Here is a 20,640-nt window from a genome sequence, read left to right as displayed (position 1 = left end):
AAAATTGATCTATTAATAGCAGTAAAATTTTTGTAAAAGGGTTTTACCCTTTATTTAGTTTTATCTTATCAGTTATCCAAAAAAAGATGAAATAGTGGACCCCATAGAATTAATGGACTATTAAAAATAATTTATTATTTGTGAATAAACGATAAATATTTTAGTCGATTATTGTACTGACACATAAAATCGATTTTTTTAACAGAACATCCCTAACAGTAATTCTCATTGAGTATTGACACTCCACTCAAAACTGACAGTATCAGACATAGAGTACACAGCGAAGATAAGTTTACAGAGGAATAACTTCAGTGATTACTTGCTTAGTAAACAAACAGCCGAAATATATTAACAAAAATGTCTAATCTCCGAGGAGAAAGGTTAAAGTTAATTATAGATGTCGTACTATATTATATATATACATATAAAATATTTGTGGTCGAACTTAAGCGCCTTCATCTTTCGAGGCAATTGAAGTAAAAATACAGACCAACTGAGAATTTTTAAAATTCCGAATTGACATTTGTGTATGCGTTTCCTTCTAACTCAGTGATAATTATATAAAGTCCAATGACAAACATACAAGAATTATTGTTATTTTAATCAGGGTCTGTCTGTGTTTGTATTATTCTTAGGTAGGTTCTAAGATTTATCTGTATTTTTTCTGTGACTTAAGTATTATGAAGATCTGAACGAATCTGACGGATGTGTGACCGTATTCTGATATTCTCTCTAGTTTCTGTGATCTTATTTGTAATTTGATTACTTGTGTGTATTGTTTTGGTTTTGAATTCAATTACAGAGTATTTTCATTCATGTGACCTAAAAAGTGGGCGACTACATAACGCTCAATGATCTACGATATTTATTTATGTGATTGAGAAACATTTGTGAATCTCATTATATGCAGTCCTCAAGGCATGGTAGACTTCCATTAGTTCTGTAAACATGCATTTTTCTATTCCTGATCTGCAGCAGTTCCATGACGACAATGGGATCTCTTACACGGTATATTTTATTTCTTCAGTTTTAATTAATTCATTATTTACAATTACTTTATTATTGATATACGATTTGAATGCAATTCTAACATAGCTACTGTTGTAGGGGTACAATATTTACATTGATGGTTTTTTCCACTGCACCGCTCGCTATAAGCAACTCCTCAGTTTACATGAGCAGTTGCAGGCACAAAATCCGTTCTTCAAATTGCCACAATTCCCGCCGAAAAAATTGTTCCTTACTAGTTCACAGCTGGAAGAGAGAAGAGTTCTATTAGAAAAATATATACAATTAGGTGAGCATATTTTTTTATCATATTTCATTTCATTTATAATATAAACACTTCATACAAAGGATACTGATATGTATATATTGATTTTTTTTTCAGTTGGCCAAAATCCTATTTTAGCAAATTCCGATCTTTTAATTACATTCCTCTTTTCTGCTCAACAAGAAACACATTCTGTGAAAATGCATGAAGTGGATATTGAAATCTCACTAATGAATGGCTATAGAATACCACTTTCAGTATCATCTATAGACTCATCCAGTACAATACTTGATATCTCTTGTAATTACATCAATATGCCAAAAGAATTGACTAAATATTTCTCATTATATCTCATCAATTGGAGTTGTGCGAAAGATGCTCAACCTGCACTTAAAAAGTTAGAAGAATATGAATCTCCGTACATATCGCAAAAGTATGTAAGGCCGGAAGATAAAATTGTTTTGAGGAAATGGTATGTATTATATTGTAGTTGCATAATATATAATGCACATATGACTGTTGAATTTTATTAAAATAAAACAGGGATATTTATTAATATTATTATAAAACATTTATCCTTATGTTTAACAAGAATAAATTAAAAATATTACAGGATATTACTAATTAACATAATATATCAATTTTATAGCAATTTCCTTTAGGCATGTGGTTTCTAGTAATAGTCATAATTCTGTCTCATAAAAAAACTGTCTGATAACTTATATTAATGTGTAAATACATAAATTATAGTACTTTGTATTCTAATGGCACTAAATTTTTATGCACTAATTTTAACTTGTAATATTCTGTCCTCCTGATATTTGATCAACACTATTTAGAGCTAATAAAATTTATAATTATTTTCTACTATTTGCGGCTTTGTGAAGTATGTATAAATATGAGTATCATTATGCTTTTTACTATATTCCTAAAGTATATCTTAATCTGTTGTAATGAAAAAAGTTAGTAATTATTATATTATTTCAGCTATTGGGACCCTTGTTATGATGTTGATCTGATGATAGACCGAGTGTCATTAGACTTATTGTATTTACAAATTATAGAGGACTTAGATTTAGGATGGATCACAGCAGATTTACAAACTAAGGATATTTTATCATCATATGAATCAAAGAAACAGAAGAGAGAGGTATGCACATCCTATAATAACATTATAACTCATTATTTTCAATTATTCTTAAATAGTTTAACAAATTTGTATGATGTTTGGTCAGAGATCATAGCCTAGATTAACATTGTTATTATTGTAATTAGCGCAAGGAGTGCCATAGGTTACTTTATTCAATTATTTAAATTAGCTTGTTATGTTTACTCAAAAAGTAACATTAATGTTATTTTGTTTATTGTTAAAGGTTGTTATACACCTTTATCAACAAAATAGGGTCAGGCGGGTGCATTGGATCTTAAGATTGTTTCAATACTAGATTAACTCTTATCAATGAATGTCTACAAATTATTAAATGAATGAAAGTTTCCGTGTTATGTAATATTTCAAAGACTTCATTCTTAATGATTAGCTGGCCGCTGGCCTATTTGGTTTTTCTGTGATTTATTTGTGTGTTTGTGTTATTGGGAAGTTTTTCATTTAAAATTCGATTATTGCTAAGTTTGACATAACAGAAGAATTCAAACACGTCATAATTGTGTTCTGCATGTGTGTGCATAAATCGTAAATATTGGTGATAAAATAATTCTATTTTGTGATGCAGTAACATAACTACATTGTATGTTGTAATAAAACAATGAAGTGAGTGGGGTTGCCACAGGTTCACCATAATTGGGACCAGTGTTTATTATTTGTATGTATTAACGGGGTCTTAACAGGAATAATTTTATGGTTAATAAAGGTACTTACATCTTTCGACGTTCTGACTATATAGTCACTAGGTTGCACTAGTCATGGTCACAAAGTGACTCAGGGTCAGGTCCTGAAATACTCTTATTTACTATAAAATTATTCGTGTTAAGAGCCAATTAACAATATAAATAATGAGTATTAGACATGTAAGTTTAAAAATGACCTGTGTTCATGTTGTACGGACTTCAATCTTTATAACTGCTTCATCCTGAAATGTTATATTTTGGCCTGATATGTATTTATACCATTAATGATATGATTTCCGCACCTGCAAGAAACGTGTATGTAACGGATCTGTGAACTGTATCGGTGTCTAAGTGCGTATTACATATTTAAAAAATAATAATAATATCAAAGGAGTTTGAGGCGGTCGGTCGCCAACAGTTTGGATGTTTACCTCTCAAGGGTTCTATATTAAGTTCCCCTCTCTATATTATGAAACGAAATGGAACGGCTAGTAATATGACACTCGCAATCACTTTCTATGCCATGGAATGGGATGAAGATGACGGCCAACCCAATACAAAATGATAATTGTCGCCTTCGTCCTTCGTAAGTCCGGTGATGCAGCTGGAGTAACTTAAAAAAATTGAATGTTTTACAAAAAATACATTGTGTCTTGTAAAATGGTGATGTGAATCCATATATTACGGCTGAAATGTAATTTTATTGCTTTATCTCGCATTTATAAATTACCTATCATTAATTTCAGAATACACAACAGAAATCATTTCTAAATATCATTTGAGCAATTTGAATGATATCATTTGATGAAATCATGACTTCATTCTTACTAATCAAATATACGGTTTATGACTAACGTGTGTTTGTCTTAATTCCTTAGAATTTCAATTACAGGCAATGTCACCCGATGACCGTCTGGCTTTCGCACCAAATTTTATCCAATATCCTCCTCAATATTCAGGTTGGGTATGACAAAAATTGCCCAAATAAAACTTCGCGAGGTCGTAGCCTGATGCTCTTTTTTTTGCGACCCAACACCTTATTAGTTAATGTTCTACAATATTTGTTGTAATTTGTTTAACCTTCAATCTGACATTATTGATTACTATCCGTCGCAATATCGTTTATATACTTACATATGCCATGTGTAAGTCAAAAAGTTCTCGAGGTCGTGCTCACTAACATATTCATTTATTCGTTACCTTAAAACTTTTTCGTTTCGATTTGTTACAGTTCCACAAAAATATATTTTATATTTAGATTAATTAATTTACAGTACATAGAACTGGCGAGGACTTTGCGCCACTATGGGAGGATACCTGCAGGGGAAGCGATCACGGATGCTGAAAACGTTGGTGCAAGTGGCGACATGGTCAGAGTTAGTGTGTCACTGGCATCCAAGGAGTTGACATTGACGAGTAAAGCCATCCCGACGCGGGAACAAAGGTTCAAGGTCACAAGAATGAGATGCTGGAGAATCACTACATTACATACAGTAAGAATAATATTGTTATTTATTTCCTTAATTTTTGTAATCATAATAAACAATAAACCCTATAAACAATAATAAACATTATTTATTTAAATACTGTTCAATGATAATTTTAAATACTTGTATAAATATAATAATATGTTACTGGCGTTGTTATATCGTAATGAGTTAGGGTTTCCTCCAATTTCATCCAACTGTCTATCATTTAATTAAAACATGAGGCAGACCAAACTTTTATCTAGACTTTTATTAGTAACTATCTGTTCCCGCAACTTCATCCGTGTGAAATTTAACTTTATTTGTCTAAAATAAAAGTAGCCTAAGTTACTCCTTATTACATCAGCTACCTGCCAAAAAAAGTCCCGTCAAAATCGGTCCAGCCATTTCAGAGATTAGCCGGAAAAACAGACAGACAAAAGTTGTAAAAAATGTTGTTTTCATATGCATGTAATAAAAAACGGTTATTTCAATATTACAAACACTCCAATTTTATTTTGTATGTATAGATATCTTTATTTTCTAGGTCCATTACAGACACTTATGACAAGTCTAGTTAATCTACCGTCTATATATGTGATAGTGTAATAATTACACTATTACTTAGGGAAAACCCGAATATATAAGCTAATATTTCTAGGAACAAATATTAATTAAGTCTTACTTGACACAGACAGTAAATAAAATAAATAAAACAGTGGCAGGCCATGATCATACATTTCATGTTTATGATTTCCTGCATATATTGCATTACACATAATTTTCCTGGGAATTAAAAAACATTTTACACCAGTATAGGTCGCCAGTAACATATTACTAATGTCGCCTTGGAGCTAATAGTTCCTATTCTAATTCAACAATTTGCTCGTATTGTGATATATGTAAACAACCTTATAACGATATCATGAGACAGTGATATCACTGAGATAGCAACAATTAATGTTATGAATGTGACCTTATTTAGATGGACAGACCACAAACAAACGGCCATGGATCATTACTCGAGGAGTCCAATAAAAACTTTGAGCTGTCCTTTGAATATCTAATCAGCAAAGACAATTTGAAATGGATAACTTTGAAAACGGAACACGCCACTTTTATAAGTGTTTGCTTGCAGGTAACTTATTTTTCTATATTCTCTAGCAAGAGTTTGAAATTTAATGAGAAGTAGCAAATTTTCTTTATCTAGATTGGAAGTCTGATATTGAGAGGTCATATTATATACCTTTTGTCTTCTGTATATAGATATTTATGGCTTGGAATTATATGTTGATTGTTTTGTGTTAAAATAATAATTATATTTTAATAGAAATAATCTTTATTTATATAAAGTCAATACAAACACTTTTAATGGTCATATTTTTTTATTCTACCACTCATTGGAAACGCAGATTCCTCACAAGAAGAATGTGCAAGAACCTTATGTGTTGCTCTTTTGGCATGTTTCTTAATATAGAAATTGTAAAAATATGTAAGCTGAAGTCACAAAAGCGAGCTTATTTATTTGTTATGTATGCTTTCGCTGCTTCACCTAAAGATTTTTTTTGACAGTCGATAGTTGACGAACTAATGCGGCAGAAGAATGGCTCAGGGCCAGTGTCACCACGATGCGGCAAACGCGGCAGTCTCACGTATCTGCGTCGAGATGGCTCCAGTCAGCTCATCACGCCGTCCTCTTCCAGCGACACGCTCAGCTCCGCTGTAAGTTTTAGTACTCTACTTATCTGTATGCGGTTAAATTCCATTAACATTAATATTAGTAGTCTAATGTCATTTGTATATTATAATACTATAACAAGTTGATATTTATGTTGATGATCAATATAAATGGAATTGTATTTCAAATTTTACATAAGATTTACCCCAAGTCAACTTTTGCAATCATGCACTCACTAAGCATACCTCAGGCGCTTAAATGTCGCAAAATGACACTTCAATAGATTTTTCCCTCTTTCTATCTTAGACACGTAACCAAATCTTACTGTTTGTAGCCAGCCAAATCCCAGTGGACGAGTGCCATAATATTACATATATATATAGAGCGACATATTGATAAGCCATTACATTGTAGGACATGTATTATATATTGCACATGTAGGACAAAAAAACTATTGAACTTGACTAGAAATTGATCTTATAACTATTGGTTTCTATTGCTCCTTACATTGACTCTGTGTGGCGACTCTACTGATTAACTGATTACTGAATGTGACTGTGTCTAGAAGAAATCGACACTATGTTGTTTTATGTTCAACAAATTGTACATTATTATTGTAATACATAGTGTTACAATTTTTTTTCTGTTCAATTATAAGTATGTGTCTAAAATGTGTGACTGACTTTGTATCTGTATTTTTAAAACAACATATTATATTAAAAGTTTTTGTATTAGGTACACTTTTCTTTTTAGAATTTGTGGGTTACAATTATTATTTATTAATTAGTAAAAAAAAATTATTTGTCTGTTGACGATTATAATATGACCTTCTATTCATGGTTTTTTGTTCATAGAATGGAGATTCCTATACATCAGGAAGTTCAAGGGAGATATTTTCAGTACAAAGACTCACGGAAAAATTTGCGTCTGTCGCATTCAAATCTGGCAGAGACTGTGTGGAGAATAATGCCTTTGAAGCAATTGGGGATGAGGAATTGTAAGATCTTTTTTACATTACAATTTGTATGGTCCAAAGATTTTCATCACTGCAAGCAAAGTTGCCAATATTCGTGTAGCCATAATGTGTATATATTGTTTACGTTAAGTAAATGTACCATCTCTCTCTAAGTCTCTAGACAGGTACATTAAGAGTGTTCCTACCATAAGACGTAGGAAAAACCTTCAGCCTCCTTCAGAATTTTTCAAGTATTTCTCCACTGTTACGTACAAATTAGATTATTATTGATCATGGAACAGATTACGGACTTTAGCACTAACATTTTTGATGTGTTACATATTTTACTATGAATGTTTCTAATCCTTTTTTTACAATCAAATTACAATATTTTAGTTTTAATATACAATTTTCGTTAATGTGTTACACTGTAACCATTGCTTCAAGTTCCTATTTTGTGTTACGCCTTTTAGACTTGAAATATAAGTTTATAATATTCTATATTAGTATAATGAAATAATATTGTGTATATAATAACTTTAATTGAATTTTTAAAATTCGGATATGTATATAATCTCCTTTTTATTTTATTATTAATGTTTATATATAATAAGGAGGTTGCCAGTCTTATGGTGTGAACTCTTAAATACATAAGTTGCATACTAATAATAATATTTATACAATTCATATTTTTACCATAGTATATGGTAGGAAACATATCTTCTAAAGCGATATTAATCTAACGTAGGAATCTTGGTAAACTTTTTAAAATTTACCTACTTGTATCCGAAATTAAGTAAAACTTTGTAACTATATAGGTGTCTTAAGTATGTGTTATAAATAAATCTTTCCTTTCGTTAGTTGTAAATCTAGGCCTAAATATAAAGAATTTATTCAGAAACTGCCTAGTCGGTTACATATCTAATAATAGATATGTTTTGAAACTCCAAACATGTCGTTTATTGTTTAGATTTTAATTTAATGAAGTGGCTATAATTACATACTTTATATGCGCAAACATTACTGCGTAAGTATTCAATATAGTATGTAGTAAGAGGTACAGATTCCTAGTTCTGTTCATATTAATTATTGGAATATACTGAATCTATGTTTTATTATATTTATAGTTTAGTGGGTTTAAATTTTAAATATGTATATAGTTTTCGTACATTTTGTATATAACTTTTTTATATTTTTTAATATGTTTTATACAATTACGTAATTTTAAACCCTTTAATCATAAAAACTTAAACCTACAAACCTATTATAGTGCTTGTCACTTTCATTAAAACTAAGTAAACAATTTCAAAGCAAAGGACAAAAAAGTTCAGTAGCTAAAATGAGTCCTTTTAAAGTTTGACGTTTTTATGAATCTGGGGTATTTTATGCCTCACGGACTTCTCGAATTTAATACTATATTAATATAATTTAAAAGCTCAAATTATTTTTAATGTTTATATACAAATAAAACTAAAGATTTTGTGAACCTAAATACGTTCTCACAAATTTATTGAATACGGTACCAAATCTCTTTTTATATTTCTAAAAACATATACCTACACTAGACATTATACACACATATTCTCTCGCATTTAAAAATATGTTTAATTATAAGACTTCCCATTTCGACAATATATTCTCGAGTTTATCTTAATATTTGGGGCAACAATATTTTATTTTCTTCTCTCTTTCCTTTTAAATATAACCACACGTCTTTATACAACTCGCTTATTTTATTATAATAATGACGATTTTATAAAAGGAATCTTTTAAAATTACGATCTCGAAACTAATTTTAGGCGATTATATAAATAACTCCACATTACCCACAAATTGAGAATATAGAGGCTACAGGATGCTACCTGCTACTACGCAGATATACATAATATGCGACGAATTTTATAACTCGAGTAAAAAGATTTTGTCGTAGAGTAGAGTTAAGAATGTATGTGTGCAATTATTACGTTTGCAGGACAAGTAACTTTAACATTATTACACATAATTAAAAGTTTAATATTCTTTAGATATAAATTGTAAAGGTTGATTTTCAGGTCTGGTGACCGGTGCGTTTAACCCGCACGTCCTACACTCAGTTTGATAGTCCAGGTCACTCCATAAGCAAATTTTATTATCTTTTTACATAAGACCTTTTAACAATCATGGGCCGCTTATGTGCCTGTTGTAACAAGGTGTACATATGTGTCTCTATGTACAAATAAATATACAATTATTCGTGACGACCGCGCTAGTTATACACACCGGTCTGGAGACATGCAAGTCCATAGTTAGAGACTTATATTACAACACACTATTTTCATTATTTTGCCTCCGCCTTTCCACACACAGTCTGAGCTGGTTATATTTTAATAGTTGAAATTTCATATTTTAATACTAATAATTGAAATGTTATGTCACAAAATCAACACAGGGGTGGTAGGAGTCTTAGGTTTCAGGATTTTTATAGGATGTTTGTGACTTTATCAATCACTTGTTAGATATGTACATTCTTGTCACGCTCCTCCTACCCTTCCTTAACATATGACGTAATTGATGTATTGCCCCTAACAGAATTAGTGAAAATGTCATAATCTGATAGGAATAAATTTCTTATTAGTTCCAATTAGAAGGAAAAAACTTCATTGTTATCTCAAAGACTGGCATGTACGGATAAGTAAGTGATTTGAATATATGGCTATCAAGAAAGCCATAAAGAATGAAAGTGAATTTAATAAAAAAATTAGAAGATAATGAATACTATTGATTGTATAACGTATGTTTGTAAAATATAATGTAGTCCAGGTAGAAATACAAGTGCTTTTACGAAGTTTCGGGCCTTGGGAATTGTAATACGAATGTAGAGTAAGCGAAAGGTTGCCTGGTTTTTACATGATTGTAGTATGTACACATTTCTATATATATTATTATAAATGAGAGAAGGTAATAATTTGTTGGGTAACACGAATAATTTAATAATTTATTTATAAATCTAATTCATAACTTTTAAAATAACATAAATTTAGATAGTATTTTATTTAACTTGCCACTTGAATAACAATTGGATGTACCTAAAATATTTTATCAACAAAAGTGAAGGATGGTTTTGTTTTGCACCGAAATTCAGTTGTAATTGCTGAACACAAGCGGCAGGTGTTGTTATATTTTTGGCGAGTTTCTTATAATATAAATATCTATTACAATGCTAATAGTGGTTATAATAATGAAAACGTCAGAGTTAAAGATATAAGATATTTGGGAGTGTTTGAGAATGTTTCCGAAAAAATAACGATGGAAACTCAAATTTCTGTCATGTATATCTAATTGTAAATTATCGGTGACCTTATATTATGCCCTATAAAGCAGTAGTATCACTTTAATAATACCAATTATTTTAAACATGTAATCCAATGGAACTCTGTAATAAATTATGACTAAGAACGTTAAGTTCGAAATCGAAATCTCAAGTTTTAGATTTTTTATTAGATTTATGTACATTATTTAATAACTTGGAGTAACTGTCTTTTTACAGCTGTAATATTTATATATCCACAATATTTTTCAATAATTGTCATTTAACAATTTGAGGTACCTACTTAAGATAATAAGATTCCTTAAAATGAGTAGTTTAAAATGGGACTTCCTTCGTCCGTCCTATCAGTTGACCGTTACAAAGGTATATTGTTCTCTAATGTCTTAGATTACTTAATTAGAAAAGAATATTCATTTCCGTTTTGTACTGTTTTGACTTCTGTTTAATAGGTGTAACAATTTGTATTAAAAAGATTTTGCTGGTTTCGTCTCTTAAAACGAATAAATAAGTAATTTTAAGAGACGAAAACAAAGTAAATAGTTACATAACCAGTTTTATTATTTTAGCATTTTTATGTATTTAAAATAATGGTCTGGTTGTATTATTCACCGTATATCAACGTAAAGATATTGTGTAAGCGAGTTTTAGGTAACTATCTTAATCGCTGTTAAAACTATCACAGAAGTTATTTAACAATTTAATTTATTAATATACATATCTATCTACACTCTGTATGTATTTTTACTGTACACCGAAAACTAAATAAAACGCAGTACGTATTTTTTTATACACCGTAAATCGTAAAGTAACGTATCTAATATCGTAACGATTCCAATTTCTCTATACACTTTGTTAATAATCATAAAAAAAAGAAAACTTCTCTGTTATGTGTTAATAATGTTAATCTAGTCCAGAAAATGAGTTTAATACCTGTCTACATAAAACTAATCATTACTAATATACCTACTTTATTTGTTAGAAAAATAATGTACGAAAAACTTACTTCGAGTCAGACTCGCACTTGTTTACTTTGTAATTATAAGCTTATATCTATTTATTTATTAATATTTCTTCATTTTGTACAATAAGCGTAATGAAATATAACGAAAACAATGTAACAAATAAATTAATATGAAACAGCAGGGTGTAGCTTAAGGATAAGTTCGCACAAAGAATTTTCGCTATTAAACTAACGATTGAAGAATGTTCCATATATTTTTTTTACTTTCCCATATGTTCGGTTTGAGTATGCTATGTACATGACGATAAATAATGCTGGTTTGGTGTACACTAAAATTAAGTAGGACGGTAAGCATTTTTTAAAAGCATTTGGTAGTCATTGTTTGTTGTATATAATGAATCTTTCTAAATTGTGATTTTGAACAAGTGGAACATTTAGTGAATTTTTATTTTGTATATCTATTGTTGTCTATTGTCATATTTGTTATTATAATGGTTATGAGAAAATAAAATTTTAATTTCATGGGACCATTTTCAATTAAGTATTGATTAATAATGATTGTAGGTACTTACCTTATTATTGAATATATTTAGTAAATTTGCCCCAAATTCTTAGAGGCCATGTAATATGCATTCTTTGCCATACATATATTTACAATATTAATTAAATTATATTATTTCTTTTTAATTATTAGTGTTTATTATTTTGATATAATAAAATGTTTTAAATAAAACACTTCTTTAATTATCCTTATAGTTTTAAGAACTTAAAACTGTTCCAATAAATTAACACTAACATAATCTCTGAATATGCCAATGATGGAGATTGGTCTTTATCAAAATGTATTTGTCATGTATTTCGTTTATATATCCATCTTGCATGTACTATGTATAGTATAAACAAAGTTGCTTTTGCTGTCTGTTCTCCTATATCTGTTAAACTACACAACATAGTATAGTATTCAAGAGTAATTCAAGAGGAAGGATTCTATGTATAATAGTACCTGTGCAAAGCCGTAACGGGTAGCTAGTAATTAATAAAAGTGTAATTAAAATTTCCAATAAAAAATAGTAAATTTTTGATTAACTAAATTTATTGATAATTATATTTTAATTTAAACATTTTTAAATAATAACTGTATGAGGAGTTTAGTAGTCCTTTTCCCAATTCTCACGCTCTATGCGCTCCTTTTTGACCTGTTCTACAATTGGGCTGAGGTAAAGCTTATCTTCATCATATTTGGTCCACTCTTCTTTAGGCAGAATGGTCTTCTGTATGGAGAGTTGGACAGCTCGGACAATGCGAAAATTGCGCTCATCAACTAAATTGTCAGGAAGACGACGCAGTGCTTCCTTCACATCTTCAGTTTCATACAAGCAGTCATCACGGAGCAGACCTGATATGAGAATATTAAATCAATTACCAATTTATACAAGAAACATACTCATACATATTGGGTTTTTATAAAAAACATACAGTAGAAAATGGTTTTAACAATTTTGCAATAAGATTTCAAATAAATACCAGAGTTCAAACAGAATCAACATAAATTTTATAGAGCATATAATAACTATTTTGATAATGATATATCTTGATAATGTTTCACTTTTTATGGTGCTTTAATTTAAATTATGAACTTTGGTTAAAGGATCGTCTCCAAACAAAAAGCGCACCCACATTATATCCGTGAGAGGCTGCAAATAACGGAATAGATTAGTTGCCCGAATATGTCAGAGGACAATTCACTTACCATACTTATTGAATCCCGATAAATTATATGCCCATCTTTTCAAGCTGCCTGAAAAATAAAACACGGGTTATATAATTATGACAGAACAGTAGTAGTTTATTCTGCATAATTACAATAAAATAAATTACTTACTATGTACGATGGCAGTTGTTCTGAATGCCATTTTTATTTATGAATAAATTATGGATATATTGATAATTAGAAGAGCAATATAATTTTCTTTCAGTTTCACGATTTGTGCTGAAAAAAAATGTTTAATTGACAATCTGAGTGACAATTGACAAAGCTGTCAAAGACAATATCATTGTTGCCAACCTCAAAAATTGTTGTATCGTATAAAACAATAAACTTATTAAAAACTAAAATGCTTAGCACCTTAGCTAAAAAGACTCGTAGAAGTATAAAAACCAGCTATACAGTGTTCTTATATCTAGTAACTGGAGATGTGTAAAAATATATTTTTTATATACTCAGTTAATTTTAAGGCTTGTTAACTATAAGATAGTTATCACAATAGTGATAGGTAACATTATATTTATATACTTTTGGGATTACATTATTGTCTAAGAATAACAGATATTTTTATTAAATAACTACTAAATATTATGTTTATTTGACAGGCGTTTATTTATGGTGTTAATAATAAGTAAAGATAACACGCATCAATTCGAAATTTCTATGGTTGTCACTAGTTTCGAACACTGTTTTAGTTTTCTCACAGGGTGAAAGTAACTACATCAATTTGCGATAAAAACTTATATAGTAAATTAAAATATAAACAATATTTAAAAAGTGTACTAAATATTTTTTGAAATGACCTATTATTCATTATTCATCCTATATAAATACAGGATGGTATATAAATACAGATCTCTTAAGAAATGTTAATAATAAAAATATATTTGGCGGGTTCAGAAGGCTCTAAACTTCTGGCTGACACTAGCTTACGCTACGATACGGGTGATGTTTTGGGGCGGGATCGGATAGGGTAACGTTCTCTATTCTATTCTAATGGACTCTGCACAAAAGCACTGTGCGTATATGGTTAGAATCACTTATCACTTTACAATACAATAAAGTTTCATAATCTTTAATCGCGTTGGAAATTTCAGACCGCTAATGTTGAATAAATTATATTTTAATCGGCTAGAAGAATAAAAGAAAATAAATTTTGAGTTAACAATGTTTTAATAATTAAATTTTGCATGAAAGTAATATAAACAGACAATATTACACGGAACGACATTGCGATAGTTCCTAGCATGCATAACAGTTATTTGCTCAATGATTTTACGCCAGTACCTAATGTATATTAAGAAAAAATCTATTTAAATTAGAAGACTTCTTGTTCCAAGTCATTAATTAAATTTCATACATTGCATGTAAAGTACTAATATAACGTTATATTACAATACAAATTCAATCATTAAGTCAATCAAAAAAATCATGAATCAATCAGTCAATTCAAATCTTCTGTCATTAATTTCGATATTCTGGATAATTTTTTATTCCGTACCAAAATTTTTTTATCTAATATATTTCTTGTTTTAATAATTGTATGAAATATTTAAACTTTCTATATAAGTTAGCAAACTTAATAAAATGTACCAAAAAGAGATATATAAATATGGAATTAATACGTCCTTGTAGTTACAACACATAACCGCAGCTCTATATCTTGAGAGAATTTTAAGACATTATCGTTCTTATAATATTAAGAATATTAAATTAATGCATGTAAATTCGAACTAAATATCGTGTTTTGATCATGTAGTCTTTATTGTCTAATTTCTCACATTGGACAGTGCGTAAAAAAACCATGTAACATGACTATTCTTCTAAACTAAATAGGTACGTAAGTTGTAAATTGTGTGCTCTACTTAATTTTATAGATTATTAGCGGTGGTCCGGGTAATAATTTTATTTTACTTTTATGTTTATGATGTAGTAATGTAACCCGTGGCCCCTTCAAGTTCCTTATCAATAGTATTTGTTCGCCTGTGTTGGTTGTACTGAACTTCGAATGACCTCGACGACCTCCTAGTTCCCCGTCCCGCTTATCATTATCAGTTGGAATAAAATGAGACGACAAAGAGTAATTAATTCATCAAATATCGTCGCGCCTTCACGCACGGACACATTTGGCTCTGACAATTTACTTTTAACACTTTTTGTTGAGTAACTTGTGAATACAAATTTATAGTATTGTTGTTCAGAGCCATTCTCGGTGTAATTCTAAGGATATTGTGATTTTTTTCTTCATCCTGCATCCAAGAGGAGGAATGCAAAGTGACTGTCGGGACTGTTTGGGAATTCGTTATCGAATTAACACCCTGCACCAAACCTGGAAGTGGCTGCATCAGACAATAGCTCTTCACGAATACCTGATCTCCCTCTCGGCGGCTGACACTGATGCCTATTGTTCTAAGCACTAGTGACTAACTTGAACTATTTTTAAACTATTTTTACTGTTAATTCATAAGTTTTTTTCAATTTGTTTTTACATTTAATTTAATTTGAAATACATTAAGTTCATACAAAAAAGTATCCGTTAAAGTATTTTTTAATAAACTTAAAGATGGCTCATTCAATGAAGAAGATCAATATGAACAGTGTTTGTGTGATGATGGGACTCACAAGAGGAGTTAGTGTACGAAGCTTGGCTACAGGTCTTAACAAGACCGGAACACCAAAGAAGGAGCGCATTTTGCCGTCCGAGGGGGAGGTTACAAAGTCAGTTTTTATGTCCCAATCTACTGATATCTATACCAATTTGGCTCTGGAAGACTGGATGTACCGTAACATGGATTTTACAAATCATCATGTAATGATGGTGTGGCGTAATGAACCTTGTGTTGTAATTGGGAGACACCAGAACCCCTGGCTAGAGGCAAATGTCCCATTACTATCAGAGAGGGAAATGGCTCTTGCTCGTAGAAATAGTGGTGGTGGTACTGTGTACCATGATCGAGGCAATCTCAATGTGACTTTCTTCACACCTCGTGAACGATATGACAGGAAATACAATCTGGAATTGATTAAACGAGCACTCTTCAGAGGTTTTGGTATAAAATCCACTATCAATGAGCGACAAGACATCATTGTTCGTGATAAATTCAAGGTATTTACTTTGTTAAATAATATAATATTCACTTTGTTATATAGTTTTGTAACTATTTTTCACTACATAAATGTTACATTTACAATGCAATAAAATTATAAAAGTTACAATGTAACATAAAAGTATGTATGTATAAGATAGTATCTAACTATCTTATACATACATACTTTTATAGAAGAATTATACTACCTACTATAGTACTTTTTTAGTATAACTTGTCCAGAAAAGTTACCACAATATCACCTGCTGCCACCATTTCTGCCTGAAACAACAATGTAATATTTGTGTTCAAGAATAAACAGTAATAAACTAGGACAATCTCTGTTTCTAGAGTTAAAGCCTGGTGAAGGCAACACAGAGTTTCTTTTTAAGTCAGTAGAAAAGCTCTAAGAGCCATTGACACATATATGAAGACTCAAAATGAAAAGTATATTATGCTATTATTTACCAGCATATCAGTTTTTAAACTTGTTTCCCATTCTTGATATTCTCAGTAAATATATAACACTTTTCTATTATTCAACAGGTCTCAGGCACAGCTGCGAAGCTCGGTAGGCTGACAGGCTACCATCATTGCACACTTCTAGTCAACGCCAATAAGGCAGATCTCAGCAAGGCTCTTGCAAAACGTGAGGTAAGTTAAACCTAATCATGTTCATGTAGATTCATATAGTTTTTTTAGTTAACCTGGTTGTAGTGTGTTGCTAAGTAATATTATTATTATTGAAAAATAGAATATTATGACCGTTGCCTCAATAATATCTCAATCAAACTGATTTGCCATATTACATGATATCGCTATTAATGAATAGGAGTTGATGGTAAAGTTTAGGAGTATATGTATGTGTATCTTAAAAAAAATAAACATTGTCTAAAAATAAAGAAATATATGGTAGGCAACTGTTATCACTTAGGATTATAAAAATATATGTAACAACACCTTTTCTCAGACCTACCGAGTATACATATAAAATTTCATCAAAATCGGTTAAGCTGTTTTGGAGAAGTATAGCAACTAACACTATTGCACAAGAATGTTATCTACATAAACTAAGTACTATGTATGTTCAAGTAATGGATATATATGACATATGGCATAAAGAAAATGTCCTGACTTAATAAAATATTCTTGTTTATTAAATTACAATTTTAGCCTCCATAAAGGACCTTAGGAAAGGGCACTACTGAGTTTTTTGTTAGTTGCTTATTGAAATCGCATAAAAAATATATGTAACCCAGATTTTTACATATTCAGTAATGGCAGAGGTCACACCGTCCACTATTATGATGAATCATTGTTGTTGTTAGTAACAAGCCCGTATTCGGTTTTCAGTGCAACGACAGCCATTTTCTACAAACTTTATTATTACAAACCTTATGTTATTGTCCTAAGACTTAATTTTAATTAGGCCTTAAATTACTTTGGCACTGAATAAAGTGCAGTGTTTTGTTCTTAATGAATGAGCATGGAGACATTACATTCACCTGTTAATTCTTATTTTAATTAATTATGAGAATGATAATTACATGTTGATTCTTAAATTAACTTATTATTCATTGTTAGAACCATTTCCACTGTTATGCCATAGGCTTACTTAACAATATTCAAGAACATTCATCTATTTATAATTTATTTTGATGTTGACAATATTAATTTTTGCTATTCCATGATCGCTTCTAAGGAGATAAGTATTTATATATATTTAATATAATATAAAATATTATATAAGTAAGCAATGAATAAATATTCTAATTTAGTCACAATCAATTCAATTTGGCTGTATCTTCGTTGTTTTAAGTGGGTTATTTATATTTATACCTATCAATATGCATGCACACATATTACATAACATAATTATACATTTGGGATTTTTACACTAACAATCCTCAGTAATAACATTAACCCAACCCCTTCCCATCACATCACATGATAAGGGCCTTTGTAATTATCTAGCATGGCATACAGACGAACGCGACGGCCTCCACGCGGTCGGCGGTGGCCAATCTCGCTGACGTGGACAACAAGATCACAGTGGACAGCCTTCAAACAGCCCTTGGGTACGAGTACTTGCGCACGCCGGCCATTAGTTTAGAAGATGGCGGGCAGAACCAGATCTCTAAACAACGAGGCTTCCAATTTATTAACCCCACTGACCAGTGGTTCCCAGGTTGGTACAATGTTTATTTTAACAGTAAAGAGTATTTATTACGATTCTACTCGCAACTTTAATTTGTTTCAACTTTTTGAATAAACAGATTGACAGGGATATAAAGTAGCCTATGTCCACTATCCCAAATAGTGTGCATTAGTGTTTAAACATTGAAAGCGTAATTTAACAATAATAATAATAATAATCTCAGGACAATTCACACAGTGCCATCTAGTCCCAAGTTAAGCTAGCTAAAGCTTGTGTTATGGGTACTAGATAACTGATACACATACTTAGATATTTTTTTTTCGTAAATACATACATATTATATATAGAAAACACCCAGACCGATACAAACAATTATACTCACGAATACAAATGTTTGTGCCGTGCGAGGAATCGAACCCGGCACAAACAATTTGAAAGCGTGAAACCGATGTTAACATAATATTAAAAATAGTTTTAAAATGTTTCAGATTATGATGACGTACAGAAATAATTATTTATTATTTATCCAACAGGTCTTGGAGAATTAAAAAATGATCTCAAAAGCTGGGACTGGTGTTTCGGCAGGACACCAGATTTTACCGTTAGTCGCACTTTCCCAGTGCCTGTTGAGTTACTTGCGCCGTCCAAAATCTATTCAGCTACACAAGAACTCATTATTAACATGACGGTTGTGAAAGGCCTCATAAATGATGTCACTCTCAGCATCCCACCAGGTCTCGTTGAATCTGGCTTCCACGGTGAAGCTTCCGTCATCACCCATCTGAAAGGGAAGAGGTTTACATCTGAAGCACTCAGTGCGCTTCAAGAAGCCATGTTGACACGTCACTTGACAAGTGACGTTAGCAAATTGGATGATAGGGAACAATTTGTTGCTAAGTGTTTTGACCAAGTTGTTAACACTGTATAAATGTCTATAACTTGATTATACAATGTATAGGTGCTATATGTATTTTATGTTGTATTTTTAAGTCATATTATTCCTGTATAATAATAATATAGAATATTATTACTATAAAGTAACTTAAAAATAGTGGTAGATTAAGATGTAGGACTCAGGGTCCTGTATTGTATATATTTGTATACCTACTAAAATAATATTTTTGTAGTATCTGTAAATATTTGTCTCAACTGCATGTATATGGTAACGATCCTTCTTTAATCAGAGCACCTAGTCAGTATACAATTTGTTCTGTTCAGTAATCGTTAGTGCATTAAACCTGGTAATGTTAAATTATCTTAACTTTTATATAAATAGAGCATAGAATGTAACTGACACCTGTACCAGAGAGCATGTGATTGTAAACGTGTTACAATAGGGTAGCTATAGAATTGACTTTTATAATAGAAATATTGTATAAATTAAGTAATGTTTGTAAATAAAGACAATAATTATTATAGAAAGGATGGTTATCTATGCATTGCAGTTGACACCGTTATAAATTATCGTAAAAATTGTAATCTACCTTCGTGTGTCTTATACTACGTAGCTTCATGCCTGTCTATTAATGTTTCTTCTTTGTAATTTTTTCTTTTTGATTAGTTTTGTGTTTGTTTTAATCTGTCAAATCTGCTTGTTACATTTGTGTTCTTTAGTTTAGTGTTATATTATTAAATAGTTGGTGTGTACCGTAATAATGATATATAAATCTTACGCCCATAATATATAAAACGTTAATAATAATCTAAATTTTCCGTTTAGAATATGCTAATGATTGATTAATTAATTATTTTCCGATTACCACAGAAGGAATACACAAACGTTTATTACACTATTACGGTGCACACTGCGAGGTAAACACGCGAGTCGCACCCTAGTGCCGAACGCTACAAGAATGCATCATATCATTTGATTTAATTAAATTATAATTTTATAACTGAATTAACTTATCCATGTAATGTTACTTATCCAACATTTCTGTAGCATGTATGTACTTTTGTAACATTGTATTTTAATGTAGACATCACTTAACATAACTAAACCATTTCATTTACGTTACTTAGTTCTTACGACGCAAGATCCACCCATGGCGGGAACTTTTTTGTATGAAATGGAGTATTTTATTTAGAATTACTTTGCATGTTTAGTTTAGGTTGTTATAATTGTTTTCAATAATTTTACTTCTTA

The 20,640-nt window shown here is 30.5% G+C and overlaps 3 protein-coding genes across 4 annotated transcripts; 2 read left to right on the top strand and 1 right to left on the bottom strand.

Moving 5' to 3' along the window:
• Positions 1-687: 687 nt before the first annotated feature.
• LOC131845967 (sorting nexin-17) lies at positions 688-7,680 on the top strand. The gene is made up of 8 exons (XM_059195140.1): positions 688-1,008; positions 1,108-1,297; positions 1,391-1,745; positions 2,261-2,423; positions 4,393-4,611; positions 5,570-5,722; positions 6,157-6,306; positions 7,117-7,680. Exons 1-8 carry the CDS (start codon positions 949-951, stop codon positions 7,261-7,263), a joined length of 1,437 nt encoding a protein of 478 aa, XP_059051123.1. The 5' UTR covers positions 688-948; the 3' UTR covers positions 7,264-7,680.
• Positions 7,681-12,590: 4,910 nt separating this feature from the next.
• Positions 12,591-13,515, bottom strand: LOC131846001 (cytochrome b-c1 complex subunit 7-like). The gene is made up of 3 exons (XM_059195199.1): positions 13,368-13,515; positions 13,236-13,283; positions 12,591-12,881 (listed from the first exon to the last, which is right to left on the bottom strand). Exons 1-3 carry the CDS (start codon positions 13,396-13,398, stop codon positions 12,634-12,636), a joined length of 327 nt encoding a protein of 108 aa, XP_059051182.1. The 5' UTR covers positions 13,399-13,515; the 3' UTR covers positions 12,591-12,633.
• Positions 13,516-15,669: 2,154 nt separating this feature from the next.
• Positions 15,670-20,489, top strand: LOC131845993 (lipoyltransferase 1, mitochondrial). Of its 2 annotated transcripts, none has more exons than XM_059195186.1 (4): positions 15,670-16,356; positions 16,883-16,990; positions 18,323-18,524; positions 19,028-20,489. In XM_059195186.1, exons 1-4 carry the CDS (start codon positions 15,814-15,816, stop codon positions 19,420-19,422), a joined length of 1,248 nt encoding a protein of 415 aa, XP_059051169.1. In that variant the 5' UTR covers positions 15,670-15,813; the 3' UTR covers positions 19,423-20,489. The 2 variants fall into 2 exon arrangements, with proteins under 2 accessions (XP_059051169.1, XP_059051167.1); XM_059195184.1 differs by having other exon boundaries at positions 18,311-18,524.
• The last annotated feature ends 151 nt before the right edge of the window (positions 20,490-20,640 follow it).

The sequence above is a fragment of the Achroia grisella genome, unplaced genomic scaffold (assembly GCF_030625045.1).
Source record: "Achroia grisella isolate CSIRO2021 unplaced genomic scaffold, CSIRO_AGI_Agris_v1 utg487, whole genome shotgun sequence".
Lineage (NCBI taxonomy): Eukaryota > Metazoa > Arthropoda > Insecta > Lepidoptera > Pyralidae > Achroia > Achroia grisella.
This window is presented reverse-complemented; position numbering and strand designations above follow the sequence as displayed.